Source organism: Pinus tabuliformis, chromosome 6 (assembly GCF_031772625.1).
Source record: "Pinus tabuliformis cultivar Carrire ecotype Pingquan chromosome 6, CPIR1, whole genome shotgun sequence".
Classification (NCBI taxonomy): domain Eukaryota; kingdom Viridiplantae; phylum Streptophyta; class Pinopsida; order Pinales; family Pinaceae; genus Pinus; species Pinus tabuliformis.
In genome coordinates, this window is record NC_142292.1 from 1599948349 (window position 1) to 1599973978 (window position 25630).

Here is a 25630-nt window from a genome sequence, read left to right on the forward strand (position 1 = left end):
AATACACAGACATGAGGCAATTAGAGAAAACATAACAGGGAAACATGTAATACAACAAGTTTAATAAGGAGTTCACCCAATGCTCCTAGGCTACGTCTCCTGGTCTAGCTTTCAGTGGTGGCCTCTCTTTTATGTTTTCAAAGCAGAGTTTCTTTACAACAGTGAGCTCAATTTGAGTCTCACTTAACAAATATGAATTAGTAGGATTGGAGTACACAGGCTCTCCTTACTGGTACTTGATCTCTACTGGTCACAGTAGTATGAGCCCAATCTGAAACTCATACATGACAGGCCTATGCCGAGGAGCTCGCTTGAACCTCTCAAGCTTTCTCTAGAGTGCACAAACTCTCTGACTCTCTCTAGCTCTGTCTGGCTCGATGCTACCTTCAGGTCAGCTCGGCTTCTTCTATCTGTTATCTGCTCTTAGCTTTCTGCGTCTAACTAGCTCCTCTCTGTGTTGTCTCTATGTCTCTGCTTCTGTCAGTTCATGGCTTTAAAGCCAGTTTGCTTTCTGTCGGTTCGTTTCCACTTCCCGGCGTTCTGGTTTTCCTGCCTCTGTCCATTCGAACTCCCCTGTTCTGCGTCATCATCATTGTGTAATGCTTCATAGGGAGGTGGCCACCTGGTTTGCAACGGGTGAGTGTGTCAGGTTCCTTGGACACGTTTGAACAGTCATTATTTCCGTTTGCTCCAAGATGCCCGCGAAACACGAATCTCCTGCCAACTCATCGTCCACGTCGGACTTCAAATCCCATGTAATCTTGCTTTATAACCTTGTCAAATCCGGTCATTTATCGGGACGTGCCTCCGCTGTTGATCTGGGCCCCCCAGATCCTACGGTCGTCGTTCATATTGGGCGGGCAAGTTGCATGACGTTTACCTGTCCGATGCGGGTGGTTTTCTCTCTCATCCGCCGGACGTGTCGCTCGATGTGTGGCATCGGGCGGGACTCAGTGGAAACTGTTTACCGCCTCGAGGCCTTTCGATATTCCTGCTGGTTTTGTGGAATCCCGCGCTATGGAACCAAATGCATTACTTTTCCGTATTTCATAGTCTTTTCGAGTTCGAGTGCTTCGGGGCTTTCCTTCACTGAGGGGGACGCCCTACGATACGCGATTAGCGCTAATCGCGTATTAGAAACCACCCTCGTTTCTTGAATTGGCCTCTGGTTTTGCAATTTGCGCCAGCGCGCGTTACCGTGGGCCAACAGTTTGCGCGCTCGACCTAGGGTCCTCGTTGCTCAGCGCTGATCACAATTGCAACTGTCATGAGGATTCCTTCTGATAGCTTGATCTTTCTAAGACTTGAATATTTTTTTGGCATAATTTGAAAGAGTTTATGAAAACTTAGAGAGTGTTTAGGATCCAATTCAGATCATTTGATGATGAGTGTTTTTAGAAGAATCAGTGTAAGCATCTACAACTTGGCAAGCATGGCTGGACAACATGGCAAGCATAGCAAGCTGTGATGGGACAACAGTTGTGACATGGTAGCAAAGGTACCTGGTGCTGCAAACTCATTGGACAACACAATGATGGGACAACAACATGTTGGAACAACAGCGTGTTAGGACAACATCATGTTGGGACAACACAATGATTAGGACAACTATAACATTGTGCAGCAGTGGCACAATAGGACAACAACAACAATAAGTACATGGTGGCTGTACATAGTGGTATGGTACATGGGACAGCTGTATTTAGTGCAGCAAGTTCATCGTGCTGCAATAGTATGGTACATGGGATAGCAACAACAACAAGGTGCAACAAGCACATTGGGACAACAGTATGGTACTTGGTGCAGCAAGTACACAAAGCAGCAATGGTGCAGCAAGCACATGGGTGACAACATGGTGTAGCAGTGGCACAGGGTACAACAGTGCTAAACACTGGGACACTGGGACAGTGCAAAACACTGGGACAACAGTGCAGCATAAGGTCCAACATTGTGATGATGGGTGCAACATGGTGTAGCACGGTGAGGTGCAACATGATGACGAGATGCAACACAATGATAGGTGAAGGAGTCACCTTGGAGAATCAGTTGAAGCAGCATGTCTTCAACTGATCTCATGTATCATCTTCTTAGAGATGATCTATGCTCTTATCTAGATAAGTTAAAGTGTTGACTTCTGTTGTAAATGTACTATCTCTATCTCTCTCTCTCTCTGCTGAACTATTGAAGAACATATAAGAAGAATTGATCAAGGGTTTCCCCACATTGGGGTTTGTCCCTGGCTAGCGCCACATCTTGTGTCCTCTTGTCTTGGCTTGTCTTCTGTGATTTATGTTTATGTTCTATCTGCGGTTTACTTTAATGCTGATTTGATTGCTACTCTAGAAAAGATATTGAGTTAACTATGAAAATTGAAATAAATTGCTCTAAGCATAGAACATTTCTAAAATTAACATGGTATCAGCACTGAGGTGAAGACAATGGCTAAGCAAGAGTGAAAGAGCAATCATTGAAGACAGTTGGGAAAGGACAAAAGGATCAATGTGTTCCTCATCCCTCTTCAAATTCGCCAAGGGTGAAGTCAAAGCAGAGAACATTATCAGAATGGCGCAACAGAAGCTTCTGATGGCCTACCTAAAGATCACTTCAATGGGATGTTCGGATCTAAGGGTGAAAGGAAATGCAGATGTCTTGTTTGTAATAAGTTCGGCCATTATGCGAAGGAGTGTCTGAGGTAGGGACACATCACTTGATGATGATAACAATCATTCCAGGGTCATCTTCAATGATTGGAGGAATGACAAGTAATGCAAGTCATCAAGGAAATGGCCGACTCTTCATAGAAAGAAAAGAACCCCAAGTATGGAGAATCAAATGTTGTTTTTGATAAGATAAAGAAGCGTTATCTTGTATTGGCCCTCTCCTTCAGATTCTGTGGGAAGCTGGCTTATTGATTGTAGTGCTTCAAGGCACTTCATCGGATAGAAGGGTGATCTCTCTAAGCTGGTAGAGATGGAAACAATCGTGGGAGTATACTTGGAGCTGATGCCACCTATCCAGGAAAGGGTGTAGGGAATGTTACCCCTCAATTGAATGAGGGTGACTCGATTCATTTACAAAGATCTCTTTTGTGTACTTGATCACAAGAAGAACTTGGTGTCCATTTTAGCAATGGAAGTCAAAGGTTTCAGGGTGGCATTCATCGATGGAAAGGTACGTGTTTGAAAATAAAATTTTCAAAGATGCTTTTACTCATGGGTTCAGGGTTGGCAATTTTTATCAAGTTGCAGGAAGTCCATTGGGGACCATGTTAGTTGACACATAGAATCGAAGGTCTATGAGTCAGATGGTGATAGGGATGCTTGAATTCAAAAGAGCATGAAGGTACATGTCTGAGATGTACTGAAAGAAAATCTTACAAGGGGACCATTCCCCTCAAGTAGCAGGTCCACAGGTTTGGAACAACCTGAGGGGTTTGAGATTCATGATCGGGAATCTCACGTGTGCAGGTGAAAGAAAGCCCTCTATGGCTTGAAGCAAATCACCTTGGGCTTAGTATGAGAGGATTGATAGCCATCTGATGAAGCTGAGATTCACTAGGAGTGAAGCTTATCCAAACCATTGCTCGAAGGTTGTGGATGATAGACCTTTCATACCAAACACCTTTTGAGGACGACCTATTTTTGACAGGTGCAGACCCTCTCATTTGAAGAAGTAAGAGGGAGTTGGATTCCAGATGTGGAATGGTAAACTGCAAGCCTGTGACTACCTCGAGGATCTTAACTTTCAGAAGTTATATGGTAGTGATGCTGGACCAGATTTGGGAAATGCCTTTGAGTTTCTTAAACTCATTCGCGTTGATGTTCTTGGTGAACTTTCGTTCAAACATATGATTTGCAGTTAGTATGATCAGATCATATATGGTTGAGCCTCACTGGATTGGTGCCGAGAATCTTCTGAAATATCTTCGGGGCACAATCTCTCATAGATTGAGATACATTGCCGGAAATATGAAGTTGCATGATTATTCAAACACTGACTTGGTAGGCAATGTGGAGGATCGCAAGAGCACTTCCGAGCATAGTTTTAAAACTCCGACTCCGACTTCGACTCCGACTCGGCCGAGGATCGACTCCGACTCCGACTCCGAAACGGTAATGACTCGGCCGACTCGATTTCAATGACTCGGTCATTGTAAACATTAAATATTTTTTTTTTTTATAAAAAAACATAATTTTAAAGATTTTAAACATAATTTTAAAGATTTTCATTCATGTTTCCAAACACACAGCATTATAATATAGATGGAAGACAACATATGATCAAAGTAGGCTCATGAACCAATCCATTATATCAAAATGGTACCCAATGGCAATACGTAGTCAATTGTCATACATGATCAAAGACTCAAAACAAAAAACACATAACCAAGGAGGCTAGAAATGGCCTCTACAACAAAAGTAAACTGTGACCAGACTCCAGTACTAGTACTATAGCTACTGGCTAGTAGCTACTGCCAGAGGAGCCAAGATCATGTCGATCAATCTCTGGATCATCATCAGAGTCAGACAGGGGGCCCCATGGCTCCTCATCATCATCATCATCTCCAACTGCAGCTATAGAAGTGGTACCACTAGCAGGCTGTGCAACTGCAACAGATGCAAGCTGAGATAGAGTAGATATGCGGGCTGCGCTTCTGTCGTGGCTGAGCAGAGGAAGCACCTACAATTGGAGTCCTTGCTGGCTGTGAGACTGAGGCTGGTGGATTGGGATCTGTATTCAACTGAACAGCATGTTCAAGTTCAACTGATGTCTCGATATCTAAATCTAAATCAAGATCCTCATTAGGATCAAACTCTGCTGGACGACTCTCCACCACCCAATCTGATGTTGGATCAATGTATTCCAACACAATGGGATCTGAATCAGGGCTTTTGTTCAACAAATGGTTTCGTCTGAGCCGGAGGTTGTATTGGACATAAACTAGATCATTTAACCGTTTTTGATCCAAACGGTTTCTCTTCTTTGTGTTACTTGGGAGCAGGAGCGAAAACGGGAGCGGGAGCGACATTTTTAGAAGCTCCTGGTTTGGGAGCGAATCCCAGAGGAGTTCGACAACCAATGTCACTAACATCAAGGTACATAGAGGGATTGGTGCTCTTGATTAAATACGAGTTCCATACCCTAATACATGACAAAATTCAATGGAAACATTGCAATCCTCCAATCTCGAAATCCTGAAAAACTAATAAGTCTGCTGGATTTTGAATGAAATCTAAAATTCTACTTTCTCCATATGAAATCCAATGAGGCCGAAACCACTCTCAAGCATCCTGAGTCATTTCATGGTAATGTTAAAAATTTAAGTAAAAGGATGAAAATGAAGATTAAGGAGTGTCACTTTTACTTTAAGAATTTAACATTACCATGAAATTTGAATAGCATATCAATAGTAGAGAGCATTTGAGTGTGTTATATAGGGTTTGGGAGGGGGAAATGGACCCCAAATAACATTTAGCTAATTCATAAAACACCTTGAAGTCCAAACCAATCAGCAAACCCCTTAAAATTTCATTAAAATAATGTTAAATCGCTGTTTTAGTGGGTTATGGGCTGCTGTTTGTGACTCGGACGAGTCAGTACGGGAAACGGCCGAGTTGGTCGAGTCAGCCATGACTCGGCCAAGTCGTTTTTTGTACCTAGTCACTCCGGAGGGCAATGGAACAGACCAACTCGACCGTTTCTGTTTCGAAACGGCCGTTTTTTAAAACTATGCTTCCGAGTGCTGGTTCTCTTTAGGTTCTATTCAATATCTTGGATGAGCAAGAAGCAGAAGTTGGTTGCTATAAGTACAGCTGAGACCGAATACATAGCTATGAGTATGATCTCGTGTGTAGCTGCCTGGTTGTGGAAGCTCTTTATCGAGTTGTTTGTACACATGATGAATACCACCGTGATCCTCTATGACAACCATGGGGGCATTCGACTGTTGAGGAATCCCGTATTTTATGATTGCTCCAGCAGATAGGCATCAGATACTACCTTCTCTGGGATATGGTACGTTGATGAGCGAGGAGGCTCCATCGCATTTAGACTGATGTACAAGTCGCAAACATTTTGTCAAAGCCTTGGGGAAAGGTCAAATTTGTGACTTTCCCGAATGACTTGGAGTCATGTAGAGACCTTCTTATAAGGCTCATGCATGTTGCATGCATTGAGCTCTGGGAGCTTCGGGGGGCTTGGGGTACTTACTGGAGTAACACGCGACCATAAGGTGACTCACCCTCCCCTAATGATGCGCTGTGTACAGGGTGAATGACTCAGCCTTCCCCCGTGATACCCCGAGGCGACTTAGGGTCAGGATGAATGGTTCTTCTGTCGAGGCATCCTACCCATGCAGTCTGGGACTCATGGGAAGTACCTTTCATCTGGCCAATGAGCAGGGAAATGGGGTTAGGGACCATAGTAGTACTATTGATGGATGCATCATTGTATCTACCGTACTCCCTATGCTAGGATGACCTCCATTGATCTGGGATTAGTAAGAATGGTTTGAGACACTCTCTTGTGATATTGATCTGGGATCAATAAAACTGACTTCGGGTCAGTAGAGAATGGTATGAGACATTCTCGATCAATTCTTCTTCTTCATGGTTCAACAGAGCAGAGCAGTGCAGGGCACTGCTGGCAGAGATAGTACAATCAAACATATGGATCAGTAGATGGAGTTCTCCCTAGTTGAGAGGGAGTGTTAAAATTGGCAACTAGTGCCAAACTCCATGTGGGTCATCTTATATATGGTAGCTGATATTTTTCTTGGATCCCTCTCATCAAGAGGTGTAGGATTGATCTAAAGATCATCCAATTCCAATAAGTATTCATGGAGTTGTGAATTTATTTGTGTTATAGGACAATTCGTCAAGGTCGGCTAACAACCAAATAAACCCCACATGTGCTCAATGTTTTAGTATAAAAGGAGATGACTTGATAGTCATTTCTACACACATTTCTATCTTGATTTCTCTCCACTTGTCTTGGGTTTTAGTGGAAGAGAATTCTAGGAGTGGTAGCCCTAGACATTGGAGGAATGAGGCTACCCTAGTCGTAGTTAAGAAGAAGAAATACGTTGCCCTAATCTAGAGGATGCAGTCATGAAGAGAAGCCCTAACGATATTAAGAAGGAGCCCTAACCTATACGCTAGTCTGTACGCAAGTCTAGAAGGAGGCCTACAACCCTAGATGCAAATGGAATGCAGCCGTAACGCAAACCTGAAACACTGCCCTAAACGCTGATCTAATCCAACCCTAAACGTTGGTCTAATTCAGCCCTAACTGCAGTCAAACAAGAGTCTTCGCTACAACATGAAGGGTCAAAGGGACAGCGTGTAGGATGCCCTAGACAACGTACATGACTGTGTAGACAACAGAGTATTAGCCACCGTATAAAGGGTCAAAGGGACAGCGTGGAGGCTGCCCTAGACAGCGTGAAGGGATGTATGGATAGTAGCTTCTCAAGGGAGGCTAGCCGCACTCTTTTCAAGGACTGTTGCTGAGTTTAGAGGTGGTTGTTAGGGTACTATTGATGCCCTAACCAGAGTTTTAGATCTACAACAGTGCACTAGCATTCAAGTATAAGTATGAGGATAATTTGATGATGAGAGTGTTGTTAGAAGAATCCGTGTAAGCATGTATAGCTTAGCAAGCATGGTTGGACAACATGGCAAGCATAGCAAGCTGTGATGGGACAACAATTGTGACATGGCAACAAAGGTACATGGTGCTACAAACTCATTGGACAACAACATGTTGGGACAACACAATGATTAGGACAACAACATGTTGGGACAACACAATGATTAGGACAATTATGACATTGTGCAGCAGTGGCACAATAGGACCACAGCAACAACAAGTACATGGTGGCTATACATAGTGGTATGGTACATGGGACAACTGTATTTAGTGCAGCAAGTTCATGGTGCTGCAATAGTATGGTACATGGGACAACAACAACAACAAGGTGCAACAAGCATAGTGCTGCAAGCACATTGGGACAACAATATGGTACCTGGTGCAGTAAGTACACAAAGCAGCAATGGTGCTACAAGCACATGGGTGACAACATGGTGCAACAGTGGCACAAGATACAACAATGCTAAACACTGGGACAACAATGTAGCATAAGGTCCAGTGTTGTGATGATGGGTGCAACATGGTGCAACACGGTGAGGTGCAGCATGATGACGAGATGCAGCACAATGATAGGTGAAGGAGTCACCTTGGAGAATCAGTTGAAGCAGCATGTCTTCAACTGATCTCATGTATCATCTTCTTAGAGATGATCTATGCTCTTATCTAGATAAGTCGAAGTGTTGACTTCTGTTGTAAATGTACCATCTCTATCTTTCGCTCTCTGCTGAACTATTGAAGAACATATAAGAAGAATTGATCAAGGGTTTCCCCACATTGGGGTTTGTCCCTGGCTAGTGGCACATCTTGTGTCCTCTTGTCTTGGCTTGTCTTCTGCGATTTATGTTTATGTTCTATCTGCAGTTTACTTTAATGCTGATGTGATTGCTAATTTGTAAAATATATTGAGTTAACTATGAAAATTGAAATAAATTGCTCTAAGCATAGAACATTCCTAAAATTAACACCTCTCCAAGACAAAGTCACAAAATTCTTCTTTGCCGCTTCTCCTTCTTTCACAAGTCAACGAAAGTCAAACTTCTTCCTTTACGACACTTCTTAGCTACCCTGAAACTTTGGCCTCTTTTCCACAAATCTACAATTCTTATTACTGCAATTTCTCACGTGTGAGGAGATTGGAGGTGCTTCCTTTCTTCGCTATACTTGGAGACCTCTCTAGATGAACTCGGCTAACAATAGAACCTATGTTGCACGAAATGGGGAAATGGGTACGAGTTTCCGAAACGAGCACTGGTACGAAATGTGACCCCCCCAAATTTTGGAAACGGGGAAATGCATATATATATATATATATATATATATATATATTAGGACATTTAAGAAATATGTGCAATCATAAAGCATATATGATACATTCTAATTTATTACATTATGATTAAATTGTCAATTGTCAATGCATAAACTATAAGTCTCTAAATTTACATCACATTTACTCATGAATGATCACATAATGAAAATAGCAATATCCAAAATCAACCACGAGAAATTTCTAATTTTTTGTCTCGTGCTTGATTGGGAGTCTCCTCCTACATAGTCAAACGACCTTCGTGCTCTTGATTAAATACAAGTTCCATACCCTAGTACTCTACGTGCTCTTGATTATTGGGAGTCTCCCTTGCATAGAGGGCTTGGTTCTCTTGATTAAATACAAGTTCCATACCCTAGTACATGACAAAATCCAATGGAAATATTGCAATCCCTCCAATCTTGAGATCTTGAAAAACAGATAAGTCTGCTGGATTTTGAGTGAGATCTAAAATTCTGCTTTCTCCATATGAAATCCAATGAGGGCGAAACCACTCTCAAACATCCCGAATCATTTCATGGTAATGTTAAAAATTTAAGTAAAAGGATGAAAATGAAAAATAAAGGAGAATGTCACTTGTACTTAAAGAATTTAAAATTACCATGAACTGCATATCAACACTAGGACCATATGCGTGAACATTAGGCTGCCCTACTAAAAAATATCCTCTTTTTTATAACTTGAGAGGAATCTAGAAGATATTTTAGTTGCCCAAACAAAAATTAGAAGCGAAAAAAAAATACAAGAAAAAGTCAACTTAGAAGAGGAAACTCCGCCGTACGGCTTGGAAACTCGTTTCCGGCCGTACTAGCCACGTTTCCTCCTCGAGAAACAGGCCAGTACGGTCGGAAACTCGTTTCCAGGCCATATGGTACGAGTTTCCTCGTTTCCGTTTCGTTTCCGGCTGGAAACAGAACCTTCTCCAACGTTTCCTGCAACGTAGAATAGAACTGATTTGGAGACCCTTTAGATGACCCTTTCTTGTACTGTTATCATTATATATGACTACATAAACCCTAGCTTTTCTGCCACACGTGTGAATTTACGAGTCCAAGAACAGTGACAAATACTTCGATCTTTCCTTCCTCCTTAATGCTGGTTATATGTCTATCTTTCTTCACCTTACTCGCACTTCTTCTTGCTTCAAATTGACCAAAATCCTGTGTCTCCAAATGAAGACAAATCTGCCTATATATAGTAATTGGTGCATCCAAAATAAGCTGACTTGAACAGGTGCCTAGGCCGACATGCCTTTCTGGAAACATCTTAAGGCTGATTTCAAGGTGACTTTGTGACAAGGTCTTGGAGGGTTTATGACACAAATAAATTTCCTTTTACAATGTGTAACATGCCCAAATGGGTCTTCAAACTTTGACATTGACTCAATAGACTTTATGACTTGATGACAAAAACCTAAGGGCTCACAATGGGAGCCATAACTAAAAATAAAAATCCTTGCTCATGAAACCCATGAGACAAGCATTACAATAATAATTTTATTTTTCTTCTTTACATCAATTACATAAAACCACAATTACACATGTCATTATGAAGACTGAACCTAGTTACACTTTTCAACACTCCCTCTTAACTAGGGAGGTATTCATAATGGTACTTGGTCATTCTCAATATTAAGAATTCTCAATAGAAGAGTCGGATTTGTAACCCATCTGTTTAGCATCATATCAACCAACATTGTCACATAGCAAGGCCTTGACTAACAACTCTATCTCTCCACAAGATCTGTGCTCAATGTTGATGAGACCAATGATGTATAGACATTTTCATCATTGTCGCTCTTGGAACATACCCCACCCGGGTTCTTAGGGTGTGTTCCACTAGGATTATTCTTATCTTGGATTCCTAGTCCTCAAAGAATATCGGTCCTCTACGACTACTCTTATCTTGGATGTCCTAATTGAAAGGAAGCACAACACAGTAACACAACTCTCACCCACCAACTCAAATCAAATTTCATTAACATAGACATATTTATACATGAGGAGAGGTGTCGGGATTTTTCATCTCCACAAATTTCTCAATCAATAACTCCACAAATCACTCCATAATTCTCTCAATAATCATCCACAAATCTCTCGTCTGTCACTCCACTAATTTCTCCATAAATGTCTCACTAAAAACAACAACTTCAATTATTTAATATTTGACAAAAGATCCATTATTCCATCACTAACTCATCCTCAAAGAGCATCGGATGCAAGATGTTTATCCAGTCGTCCATTCTTTCTTCCCAAGTGAAGACAAGACTGATGGTATCATGTGTCTATCTCTCCCTCTTAATTAGTGATGACATACCTATTCCAATGAAGGAATGTACTCATTCCTTCAGAAAGAATGTACGTAAGCTCCCTCTTGGCTTAGGAATTTCGCTTCCAAGTCTCTACCAAGTAAGAAACTTGTTTCTAGGCTTCCTCTTAAAAATGGACCTACAACAACTCCTTAGGTGGAGATGATGGGACAACCAACTACTTGAAGAACTGTTTCACACAATGTCATGAACTTCTTTTCTTTATTCATGAGTCTTCATGTTTTGGGACTTCTTTGTAGGGCACGTACCATCCATCACTTTCATTCATGAGGCAGTCATGTCATCATTGGAAAGTGATCTATCAGTCCATATCTGGCCTTTCTTCATGCCATGTTGCCTTCTTTCATGCCATGTTTCTTGAAGGAACTTCCTTCCTGCTACATGGTCAATAGTGGTGGAAGACATCCATAGTTCTTCCCTCAGCAACCCTGCATAAGCCCATCCAGGTATTTGTTCAAAAATAAGAAATGAACACTTAAATCAAAATTACCTTTGTGATGGTCTTTTAGCGTGACATATTCTAGTTTGCATCAACATCCTGCATACACATTGACATATCTCCCAAAGATATATACTGTCAAGGGTCCTTCTAAGACTCCAAGTCTCTCTCAGAAGGCTAAGAATTTGACACTTCCCAAGGGCTTCGTGAGAATGTAAGCGATCTACTCATCAATTTAGATGTGTTGGAGCCTTATTGCTCCCTGTTGTACCATATCCCGGATAAAGTGGTAGTTGATGTCAATATGCTTGGAGCAGTCTTGGAATACAGGATTCTCTGAAAGGCGAATCGAACTCTTGTTATCGCAATAGATCACTGTGGTATCCAACACGTGCTCAAATAGCTCACTGAAGAGCTTCCTCAACTAGATAGATTCACAACAAGCCATACTAGATGCAATGTATTTGACCTTGGCGATGCTTGGAGCAATTGATTTTTGCTTCTTGCTCATCCATGAAATTGAAGCAAACCCCAATGAGAAGCAACATCCTGAAGTGCTCTTTCTGTCTACCACATTGCCAGCTTAGTCAACATCAGAATAGCCATGTAGCCTCGAATTCCCGACAATGTATCTCAACCCATAGTTGATTGTGCCACAAAGATATCTCAAGAGATTCTTAGCAGCAATCGAGTGTATGTGATGAGGCTCAACCATAAATTGACTCAACGTATTCACAACGAAGCATATGTCTGGTCGGGAGTTTACCAAAAACATCAGGTTCCCCACAAGTTGTCAATACTTGGAAGGATTGGCCAATTCGGGCCCAACAAGACTTCCACATAGCTTCTTGAAGTTGAGTTCCATTGGAGTAGACATAGACTTGCAATCCACTATCCCACATCTCTCTAGCAGCTTCACAATGTATTTTCCTTGAGAAAGGAAATTCTCGCGTTGCTTTTGCTAGAACTCTAGGCCGAGGAAGTAGTGCATCAGTCCTAGGTCCTTCAGTTCAAATTGGGAATTCAACTCCCTCTTGCATTGATAAATGAGAGGGTTCGCACCAGTCAGAAAGAGATCATCAACATAAAGGACCAAAATGAGAGGCATGTCCTTTTCAACCTTGAATTATAGGTTAGGATCATCACAACTCCTCGTAAATCCCATCTTCACAAGATAATTGTCAATCCTCTCATACGAAGCCCTAGGGGCTTGCTGCAACCCATAGAGAGATTTCTTCAACCTGCATACATGTGTCCTTCAATCTTGAACATCAAATTCTTGAGGTTGCTCCAAGTAGACTTCCTCCTTAAGCGAGCCATGCAAGATAGCAGTCTTGACGTCCATTTGATGTAGGCTCCATCCTTGGTTTGCAACGAGAGCAATAATAAGATCGGATAGTGGTATATGAGGCAACTGGTGCAAGTATTTCGTCATAGTCCACTCCTTCCTTTTGAGAGAAGCCACAGGCAACGAATCTGGTCTTATATTTTTCAACACTCCCATCATCTCGATGTTTGATTTTGTAAAACCATTTTGAGGTGACCACAAACTTGTCCTTGGGTCTAGGCACCATGTCCCATACATCATTCTTCATGATAGATTCATATTCCTCATTCATCGCATCCCTCCACACTTGGTGTTTTACAACTTCTTCGAATGTTCATGGTTCCGCTTGAATGATAGTACTCATGGTAGCCAAGTACCCTTGATAGTTGTTTGGTTTCTTACTTTCACGAAATGTCCCTCTTGGAATAGTGTGTCTTTCAGTGTCTTAGAGAGTATCTTTGAGCCATAATGGGCATTTCCTTGAGGTAGAGTGACCACAAGGAGGTGGATCAATAGGATCCATTGGACCATCAACATTGGGCATAGGCTCTTCCATTGCAGGTTCATCTTGTTTTTCGACAACATCCTCATCGTCCTTCCTTGGAATTGGGAGATCTCTGGCTTTCCCAAGGGCGGTGTTTTCATTAAAGGTGACATCACGACTTACTTCCACATCTCTTTGACCAGGTACATAAAATCTATATGCCTTTGAATTTTCACTATAGCCAACGAAGATAGCTTTCTTCCTAAATCTTCCAACTTGTTTCTTTTCACTTTAGGCACACAAAAGTACATGGGACAACCAAAAATTCTAAAATGAGAAACATCAAGTTTCTTACCAATGAAACTACCTCGAGTGTCTTGAAATCCAATGCTTAATGCGGGTTCCTATTTTGAACATATATGACAGTGTTGGCAACTTCTCCCCATAAGAACTTCGGTAGACCATGATTATGGAGCATGGCACGGGTGGCTTCCATGATTGTTCGATTCTTTCTTTCAACAACTCCATTTTGCTTATGAGTGTATGGAACAATTGTCTCCCTCTTAATGTCAACCCCTGTGCAAAAGTCATTGAATTCATTTGATTCAGATTTGGTTCCATTGTCGGTCCTCAATATCTCGATCTTCTTCCTTGTTTGATTTTCCACCAATGTTTTGAAAAAATGGAACCATTTGAACACTTCATCCTTCCTCTTCAAGAAATAGATCGATGTTTTGCGAGAGTAGTCATCCACAAAGATTGCATAATATCAGTATCCTCCTAATGATGTTACGGGTAACAGGTCAAAATGGACCAATTGAAGAATATCGATTGTGTTGCTCTCACTAGAAGGGAATGGTCCCTTTGTATGTTTCCCAGCTGCACAACCCTGGAAAACACCTTCATGGTTCATGTTAGACTCGGGCATACTTGTAGGCTGTGACCATCTTCCTTACCCCAAGTAAGACTTTGTAATGCAAGTGGGCAAACCTCCTCTAGTGCCATTGCTTAGATTGAAGAGGAATATCGCTTGCCAAAGCTCCCAAAGGACTTCCTCCAACTTGGTAGAGACCATCAACCCTAAATCCGAAAGTAAATGCATCTTTAGGGTTTCTTTGCCAAATACGTACCTTTCCATCAACGAATGCTATCTCGAAGCCTTTATTTTCCATCATAGAAATACACACCAAATTCTTCTTCAAATAGGGCACATACAATACTTCTTGAAGATGAATTGTTTGACCTTGATTTAAGTGAAGAGTGACAGTACCTATCCCTTTCACGGGTAGGTGGCATTATCTTCAAGTATGATCTTCAAATTAGTCTTATTTTCAACCAAATTTAAGAGGGCCTCCTTGTACCCAGTGAAATGGCTTGAGGCTCCACTATTAATCAACCATTGATCCAACATATCCGGAAGAGAGGCAGTAAATAGAGCAGAAATAAGATAAAATTCATCTTGTTTTTCTACAACATTACTTTCATCATACCTGACATTTCTTGTCCTCTTGGGAGGGTGACCATTTCCATTTCGAGCATGGGAGCATTCCTCTTTCCTTTATTGTTGAATCTGTTGTTCCTCTGATTGCTATTGCTTTTGAAATTTTTGTGGTTGTTGTTATCATCATCCATTGGAGAATTCTTGTGAGGACTCTTTGGCATAGTGGCCGAACTTGTTGCAATTGTAGCACCTTCCTTTTCTTCATTCTTTGAATCCCTTCGTAGATCCTTGACCCTGTCTCCTTGGACTAACATTATTCTTCCTCTTTGCATGAGTAGAGAAAGCAGTAGGTTCATTTCCATTTGAGGGCTTGTCTCTCTTCATCATCCTAATCTCCTCTTGATTGCATTTAGCCAATAATTCATCAAAACCAGGTATTCTGTAGTGGTGACACATACATCCCAATGTCTTGAAAGACCTCCAAGTGCAATGAGAGTGAGCTCCCTGTCAGCAATAACTTCTCCAATAGATAATAGATCTTTCTTGATTGAGTTATTCTCATGAAGTAGGACTGGATAGATTTCCCTTTATCCATCTTGATGCCCTTCAACTTGTTTTTGAGAAAGAGGATTTGATTTTCATTGTTCACTTTGAACATCCCAACCAACTTATCATACATCTCCTTAAATGTTCCCAAATCAGAAATATAGGCAACCAAATGCTTTTGAATGGAGTCATTGATAATTTTCTTAGCTTTGATGCCAACTTTCTTATACTTTGTCTTTCGACAGTTGGTGCATTCAAGGGAGGCTCCACCACTTTTCCCTGCAGATAGTTCATTGCATCATGCTCTTCCAAAGTCAAGCCCAAAGTCATTTTCCATGCATGATAGTCATATTTGTCATTGAGCTTGTCCTCGGTCTTGAAGTAGGATGTAGAAGCCATGGATACTTGTCCAATAGTCTTGTCCAACAAATCTCTATTAGTGATTGCTTTTCTCTCTCTTGCTTGGGCTTTGTCTTCACTTGGGCTATGACACCATGTTAATTTTAGTTAACAATGGTATGTTCTATGCTTAGCACAATTACTTCAATGTCCTTTAGCAGCCCAATGACAATTTTCAATTTAGTTTCCAGTAGCAATCACATTAACCGTAAATCACATTGATAGTAACTGTAGATAGAACTTGAATAACAAAATGCAGAAGACAAGCCAAGTCGAGAGAACACCAGATTTGGAAAATGCTAGGGAAAAATCCCAAGATGGGGAAAACCTTTTGATCAATTCTTTTTATTATTATATCAAATGTTCAACAGAGAGAGAGAGAGTACAATAAAGTCAAAATTGACTTGCCAAATGACAGTCAAAACAACCCTGTCAAATGTGAAGTCAGCAATATTCAAATTCTGCCCTAACCAGAAAGTCAATGCTGGTCAATGCAACAACAAACAATCCTTTATGGAGCTCGGTCAAACCCAATAAAACTCGGCCTTCTTTGTTGGTCAAAGTCAGCCCAAAACAGTCATGAAAACAACGATCAAACACCAAACTCTGCGATCAGGCCTGCGGTCAACCTTGTGATTGGTCTGCGGTCAAAGTCAACAGAATGTCTCATTTCTTGTGCCAATAAATGCGGCCTGCAAAAAACAAAATTCTGACCCAAAAATCACAGCAAAATGTGGTCGAAACATCCCAAGTCAACGCTGGTCAAACCTGCAACAGAGTCTGAAATTTCAATCTTGTAATTCGTCCTTCTGCTGTCACACATGTGAGGAAAAGTGATGCTCAATAAGATGTACGAACCAATCAAATGAGTAGAGAGAAGAATGTGTGAGATGAGATGATGCCAAATGAGGTTTGGGGTCTCTCATATTTATACAAGTTGTAGAGGGTGAAGTGACATGTCTCTTGGGCTTCATGAGCCTACATGATGATTTGGCCGACCTTGACAATTTGCACATGTGTGGGCATAAATTCAAAAGCACATTTATGCTTATCCAAATTTAATGATCTGTAGGTCGATTTTGGTCATCTTGAAAAGAGCAATTCAATGCAATAATCATCTCCATCAAATGCGCTGTCCAAAGTGGAATTTGGACCTAGTTGCCAATTAAAACAATAATTGCCAGGTATCATATGTTGAGCTTATCTCAACATCCTTCATATATTTATGCAATATCCTTCTAGGCAATGAAACAATATGTTAACTAGATAACCAATGACATAAATATTAGACTTACCTCATTATGATGACCACCTCATCAAAGCATCAACATCCTCATGGTCCATCTCTACACGAGTTTTCTTTTATGCATCAGAGTGCCCAAGGATCAAACTTGATTACCAAGTTAGAACTTTCTTTTGGAGATTATACTGGATGTTAATCATTATTCTACATAATCTAGAGAAAGTCTTAATTCTTTATCCATTCTTAAGTCAAATTCTTCCCTTCAAACATTACATAAGCATATTCCAAGACTCTGTACATATGAATCTTATCCAGGAGTTACTTTCAATATGCATTCTTATGCTCTTATTCCATCATCTAGCTATATGTCCTACAATGAGCCTGCAACTTGACCAATTGCATTCCTCCATCCCTTAAGAGTATTGTTTCCATACTATATGGAATGTATACTATCCTTGCCATAATGCTTTCTTCCAAGAACCTTCCAAAATGATGGTTCTTATAGAATCATGATGATCCACCTTAGCAAAATGACTACCTCTAACACACTGTTAGATAATGCTTGGATGAACATTATGCAAAGTTGTCCCAATCTACTAGATGATTCCTACAAAGCAACTCAATCAAGTAGACTTAAATATGCTACTAACACATCCTTTTATCTATGATGCCATACAAAAGACTCTTCTACAACAATGCATGCTATCTAAAGGAAATACCTCTTTCATAAAGAGCTTGACAGAGAGGATGCCTTCCTCAATAGTAAAGATCTTTGACATCTTCTTTCTTTGACTTCTCAGGTTCTCCCATTTCTTTGACTATTTGAGCTTCACTTCTTTCCTTTCTTTTGTTGTTCTGCTTGTTTGGACAATCCCTCTTTAAGTGTTCATATTCATTGCATCCAAAGCATTGAACCTTGGACATATCAGGCTTCTTCTTGGACTTTCCAAACTGATTCAATGTCATCCATTGCCTTTTCTTCCAAAATGCGTTGACCCCACAACTCATCAAAAGGAGTTGAGTCTTTCTTAGAGTAGATGCTCATTGCAAAGCTGCTCCATTCTGGTGGAAAAACATTCAATACACATATGGTCATTTTAGAATAAAAAATTGTCTCCCGAAGCCCCTGAAATTGATCTCTTATTTGAGAAATCTTCTTTAGAAAGGATGCCATGTCCTCAGCCTTTGATTTCTTCATTTTGTATAGTTATTCCTCAAAGTCATCTTTTGTCCCAATGTACTTATAGAGTACAAATTCACTAGCTTGTCATACATAGCCTTAGAAGTCGTAAAATTAGCAACAAATGGAACACGCTGATCCTTAATGTACTCAACAATGATCCTCTGTTTCCTTACCTCCCCTTTCTTGTATTTTTCTAGTCCTTGAGTCTTGTCTCTTTAGCTAGTTTCAGTAATTTCACCAAGAACGTATTACATTACTTCATGCTTTGTAAGTGCTAGATCAATCCTTTTCTTCCATGACAGGAAATTTGCTAAGCCAACGAGCTTATTGCTTTCTTTGCAGAAATAACCCATGTGACCTGTAGATTTAGACATAGAGGTACTTGTCAATCAAAAGTCTTCCTTTCTCTGATGATGTCTCCAACTATCTCGAGGCTTTCAAGATCTTTAATGATGTCCTAGAAAGATGTCTTCTAGGATCCCCTTATCAACAACTTCAAAGAGTAATGAATGATACCAAGATCCTTTAATGCTTCCCTCAAGGATGTCTTTCAATGAGCCTTTGACTAGATCTTCTTCCCAGAGAGATCAACATCCTTTTTGTAATCTTCCTCTTCAGGCTTTCCTTTGATGAGGGTTCCATATAATATTTTGCAAGTGATTCCCTTTAGCAAACCCTTCTTGTGTCCATAAGATGATCCTTCCAATTGCCTTTTCACCTTAGCTCTGATACCGTGTTGGAAAATTCAGTGTGGCAGCAATTAATTTTGATTTTCCTTATCCTTAATACTTGCTTGTGAACTTTATTAATCTTCTTATGGTTCTTTATTAGATCTTCTTCATCAAACAATTATCAAGAGCAAGACAATAAAGACAGAGGGAACAAAAATTAGGCTCCAAGCCAGGGCAAAACCCCTCCAAGAAGAAAACCCAAAAAAACTCTTCTTATAGAATCTGCTTGAAATGAGACAACAAAGACCCAAACTTTAGACCAAGTCCTCCTCCAAGTAACAAGTCAACCCTTCCAATAGAATCAGAGCATCATAGCTCAACCCTGCATCAACCAGCTTTTAGCTGCAACTTGGACCATAACTTCAACACTGCAACTTTGTCTTGCAACTTCGGGCCTGAAGCTGCTACTGAAATTCTAATCCAACTTCTTCAAGACATCCTTCTTTGAGCAAGAAAGATCCTCCCAAGGTCAACGAAGTAAAAACATAATATTTCCTTTCCTAGCAACTTGATACTGCGACTCGTCCTACTACAACTCGTATTGGCAATTTCAGCCTCCTGGAAGTTGTAGAAACCCCAAGTCTTCGCACGTGTGAGAGAGATAGAGCCCAAAAACAAGTTTTCTTCCTTATTTTCTTCTTCTAGACCTTCACTCTTCTTGTTTTCTTGCTTCCTAGCTATAGATCAAACTTCCTTTCTTGAGATCGAACTTGTGTGTGAGTGAGTTCCAAATGAGGTCGAATCTGCGCCCTTATATAGCCTTTCCAACGGGTCAAATTCCCTTCTTTAGGACGACTTGAAGCTATCAGGGCTGACTTGTACTTTGGAGGTTTCTTGGACTTTCTATGACTCAAAATAAATTCTTTTACAAGATATATTTTACTTGGAAGGGTCTTATAAACATGATGTTGACTCTCTTAACTCATGATAATATATCCTACCTAACAAACCCTAGAAGCATGAAGAACATGCTTTTACCTAGAAGACTATCAATAATAAGCATGAAACCCATGCTTTTAAAATAATAATTTTTCTTTTCTTCTTTTGTTTTTTACAGAAGATACATATTTGAAATGAGTATAATGACAATTATGAAGACCGAAACCAGTTACATTTCCAACACCATATGAACATCAAAATCTCGTTGGTATTCTTCATCTTAAACTTCAAAAGTGGACAACACTGGTCTGTTGAATTTCTATTAGAAATCTTAGTCTTCATCCACTGAATACATGCATTCCATCTAAAGCGAAAATTTGTTAATTGCTTGAAAATATATATTGCAAGTGTCAACTCTTGGATTTTACGATCTATGATGATAAGCTTGGGCCTCATATGCATATCTGCTTGCTGTCAAAGCTTTAAAGTAGGCAACCAGCACAGGGGTATGAAGAAAACAGGACATGTAAAACGTCCAATCAAATAAGGAAAACAAACTGTAGGTGCTATCTTGCAAAGGAATAATTAAACAGTGGTACTTGACCACGAGAGAGAAAAATGGTATCTAATATGATCTTTTGGTGCTGTGCAAGTTATGGGGGCAATGCTATGGATCTTTCCTGCAAACTTTAATTGACACAACAAGAAATATTGGTTACCTACATTTGGCACAACAAAACATGACATGCGCGCATAATTTTTTCTCTTTTGATTTTGAGTTGGTGAAGCTCGGGGATTAGTCGTATAATTATATCTATTAAGTGCTAACATAGACAAAAATCTGGCCGACCAACTTTGGACATAGGAAATTAGATGAATCTCTTGAATTCACTCGCAGAATTTCTAGCTGCCTTCCTAAAAGTTTTTTTTTAGAATCTTGCACATTACTTTCTCCTAATTTGATAGTGCAGTAGTTGAGGGGTATGGAGAATTCATCTTCATTTCTTAATTATGTTCTTTGCACCAAAATAAGTAATGTACTCTACAGCTTAATATGGATGAGATGTTTAATGTAATGTTAATCAACTAAATGAAAGGAAAGTTAAACTCTCTGATGTAAAAATAAAAAAATAAAAGCAGATCATAATAATAAAAAAAATATAATTTTTTTTACCATAATAAAAAATATATTATTAATAATAAAAATAAACCAGTGTAGATCCATCTTAACTGTGACCTTCTAAGCAGCAAGAAGTTTATGCCCTGGTTTTGTTTTGATCTCTCTTGGTGCATAATTGGTTCAGGGCTAAGATGGATCTATGCCAGTTATAAACCAAATGAAGTGAAATTATTTTCAAAACAAATGGTTATATTTTTCATTACTATACTGATTAAGGACTCACTTAGTTCTTGATTGAATGGTTACATGACCTTATTTTCTGTTTTGATGTTGACTTTTATTTCCTATCAGTTAAATATATCGTCTTCTGAGGCTTTGTGCTTCTCCTGTGATGTAATAGATTCTTTTCTGATTTTGTAAGAGAAGATTTTCCCTAACGTTTTATTAACTTCTTTATTGCCTAGTCAGGATGAATGCATTGGATTCCATAAAATATAACACTTTATTTCTAATTGGTTTCTTATTACCAGGGGTGAACATGCCAAACCCAAAGAAATTGATCCACATGTGCCGGAGAAGAATGTTCCAAAAGAGGACAAGCACTAGGCTTGAAAATGCCAATTTTCTTGAACCAATACGTTTCAGTTAAGTGAAGATAATATCTTAGGTGGTTTTATCTACATGTGAAGGATTTGGAAGGACATTGTAAGTTATGGTTTAATGACAATGAATAATCAGATTTAGATTTTTTATAAGAGTCTACGTGATTAAAGAGAGGACCCGGTTTTTGTGGCATGTAGTGAAATGTCTAGGACCCAGTTTTTGTGGTATGTATCTATATCCTGACAATTTCCTCCCCACTTGGTCATGAAATACTATTTTTTTTTACAGATATCAGTCTAATGTTCGGAGAATGGATAATTTGATAGTTTCATCCAAGTAGGTGTCAACTTTATTTTTTTTCATGGTTAATATGCCCCGCATGAAAGACGATGGGCTCTTAAGGAATTAAAAGACAGTTTCTCTTCTTTTGATTGGTCGAGATAGGATAGAGTTTTGGTTAAGGATATAAAGAACCACTTGCGAACGAGGATAGAGGATTTTTCTCTCATTGTAAACAAGGCATGTTTGAGACTTCCAAATATTAAATTCTCATAATTTTTGATATAATTTTTATGTAGATTCTTTAAGGGAACGAATCTTCTCTATGTTCGATAATATGTTAAGTACACCAAAGTGTCAAAATATGTTGTTCCTACTTGTTTTGCACGTGTGCGACACTAGGGATTGATATTAGTGTTGGTCATATGGTCACTTATGTTTGTTCATCTTGTACTAATGTAATTGGTTCTAGTATTATATTAGTGAGTCACATAGACTCCTTGTGCATGTCGTACTCACGTTGTCGTAATGTGTCACATATTCCTTATGTATGTTCTTGTGAGTGAAGGGGACATGGTTGCATGTGAACACAAAAGCAAGTATACATGCCGGGTGAGAACACATTGCCATGAGTGATTGGCTTGGTTGAGCAAGAAGTAATGTAATAAGTTCATGTATTGTCGAGGGTTGAGGGGTGTGCACATAAGTCAAGTGGTTGTGCATATGAGGTGTCATAAGGTAGATGTGGTTGTTATAAGCTTAATTAGATGAATGATGGTATGGCTGAGAGTTTCCTTCAACGAGGTCGACGTTAGGTGGAAGATGTGGTTGTTATAAGCTTAATGAGATGGATAATGGTATGGCTGAGAGTTTCCTTCAACGAGGTCCACGTTAGGTGGTACATGTGGTTGTTATAAGCTTAATTAGATGGATGATGGTATGGCTGAGAGTTTCCTTCAACGAGGTCCACGTTAGGTGAGTATTTTTAGGGTTAGTTCCTAAAATGGTTAAGATCCTTATGTTTAAGGATGAGTGGTTGAGTTGTTGAACGGTTTTCTCTTAATTTTAAAAGGTAATGTCTGTGAATTTGTTTATATTTTTAGAGAGCAGTTACATGCGCTTATGGATTTATACACGTAATGAATACACAATCATAATGTAATGTTTTTGAACTTCTTTGTATGGATTTATACACAATCATAATGAAGTTTTGATGTAATGTTTAATGTTTTTGAACTTCTTTGTATGGATTTATACACAATCATAATGAAGTTTTGATGTAATGTTTAATGTTTTTGAACTTTTTTGTTTGTTTAGAAAGGTTTTTTTTTCAACTGAATTGTTTAGAAAGTCGTTACATGCCTCTGATATATATATATATATACACATAATGAATATACAATTATAATGACATTTTGATGAAAAAATTCTTTCTAAAGTCGTTACATGCCCTTGATATATATATATACACATAATGAATACACAATTATAATGACATTTTGATGAATTTTTTTTTTTCTAGCATGGCATGACGAATGTGAGCTTGACTCTGTTGCAACAAACCTTGAAGTGATGGCATCCTGGGAAAGGCTAATGTTTATGGGAGAAGAGGATTAGTGTAGAGTGGAGTGTTTCTGTGAGAGAGTTGCACTATAATGTTTATTTGTTGTGTTACAATTTATTTGTGGTACACTTTATGTTACAGAGTATGTTTGTAGATGAGGAAATTGATACTGTAAATCAAGAAGCTTCTTTTCCAATGTGGTCCTAATATTTGAGTGCTTTATGCTTGTGTGAAACTGTGATTATGCTTCTTTTCCAATGTGGTCCTAATATTTGAGTGCTTTATGCTTGTGTGAAACTGTGATTGTTGAAGCACTTTTCAATGAAAATTTGTATGAGCATTGAAATGTTGGTCATGGTCGATTTTATCCAATTGTAGTCGTTGTGGCTACTCAAGCTATAATGAGATGTTTGGGTGCTTGAGTTGAGTTGTAAATGACAACGCACATGTTCAGATTTACTCATGAGTTACAATATTGATCCTACTTGGACCTAAAATATTTATTAATATATAATTAATAAATATATATGTGACCTGTGCTTTCAAAGTATTGATTGATGCAATTCATTATTGTATTATTTTGACCATCACATTCATATCTACAATGATTATTTTATGTATTATGGATTATATGTTTTCGTCCTATCTATTATGGATTTTCAATTATTTGGTTTGTAACAATGATTATTTTATGGATTATATGGGTTTTCTTGTTCATAATATAATAGGGGTATGAAAATAATCATATTTTGGCCTGTGCAAAAAAACTTACGTGGAAGCAACATTATGGACCACCATCCACATACTTTGCTTCACTATTCCACATTGAAAAAAGTAATTATTTAAGAAAACTGTCTCACTTGGATAAATGTTTGTAACATACCCAACCACCTCTCTACATTGTTGGGATGGCGGGGTGTTCAAAATTTCCTTCCACCAACTGAAAATTTCATGCTCTAGTACCATATTTTGCTTTTAATAAATTAATGCATGTAATAAGACAAACTTATGCAATTCTTGGAAAAAAAAGGACAAATTTACACAATTATTGTGAAATCATTTTGTAGTTATTATTAAACATTTACAGTTACAGATCCAGAGTACTCAAGCAACATAGGAACATTTTAATCCATAATTTACACAAATATTAACTCAATATAAATATAATGGAGCATAACACTCATCTTTATGAAAACAAGACACCATTTCACCTAACTGTAGGCTATGTTGTCTTCATCTTTATGAAATAGGCCATCTTTGAGTTGGAGCTATGAGTCTAAAATGATAAATTTGGTCCTATGGGTAGCTCTAGTCCTCTCTCATAGCCCATTTTCCCCAATTACTCACAAGCTATGAATTGCAATAATTCCAATCTAATAACTTTCTTTCTCCCTTCAGCTTGCACAACTCAAGGAATGAGATCCATTTCTCTACCATGTAGTTGCTTGGGCTATCCCACTTCACTCTGGGGCTTAAACATAGATCAACTATGTTTTATTTATTTATTGGGGGCTCTCATAATTCTTATTTGTGATGAGGTGTTTTATTAGCAATATTTCCTCATGCATCTTAGTGAATTTTCCTTCAAATTATCATAAGACATAAATAACATTTTATTACAGCCATAGTAGCGTAGGCTCTCCCTTGAGGTTTTTTCTTTTTTTTTTGGTTATATTTGTTTAGGGATTTTCTTTTTCGTTTCATTTTAAATTATTTTCTGTGATGGTTGCAAAAATACATGATGGGTAATGCTAAAAAACCATGATTATATTTGTAAACCCACAACTAACCATGTGGCTCTTTAAGAAGCCTACATAACTCGCTTCCCCCACTAACTCCAAGGTGGTAATGACATGGGATGACTTAAACAAGAGGCTTTAGGCTAGAGATAAAATTAAACATTTTGGCTTTTGGTTGGTTTGAGCCCTCTAAGCCCCCTTTCATTCCTTGTGGAATCATAACCTTTAATGTTTTTTGTCCTTCTCCTTTGCGGTTCATGATGTAATTGTTTATTATTAACTTTCAATAGACACTAATTACTTTTACATCACTTGGGTCTCAAAAATTCATTATATATGCAAATCTACAT

General features: G+C 39.0%; 1 protein-coding gene across 1 annotated transcript in view; it reads left to right on the top strand.

Annotated features, from left to right (window-relative positions):
* LOC149264966 (uncharacterized) overlaps positions 1-22290 on the top strand; it is a 69036-nt gene extending 46746 nt beyond the window's left edge. The window contains exon 2 of the mRNA XM_089429044.1: positions 21626-22290. Within this exon, the coding sequence (XP_089285170.1) occupies positions 21626-21701 (76 nt within the window). The 3' untranslated portion in view covers positions 21702-22290. The remainder of the gene's footprint in view (positions 1-21625) is intronic.
* Positions 22291-25630: the final 3340 nt, after the last annotated feature.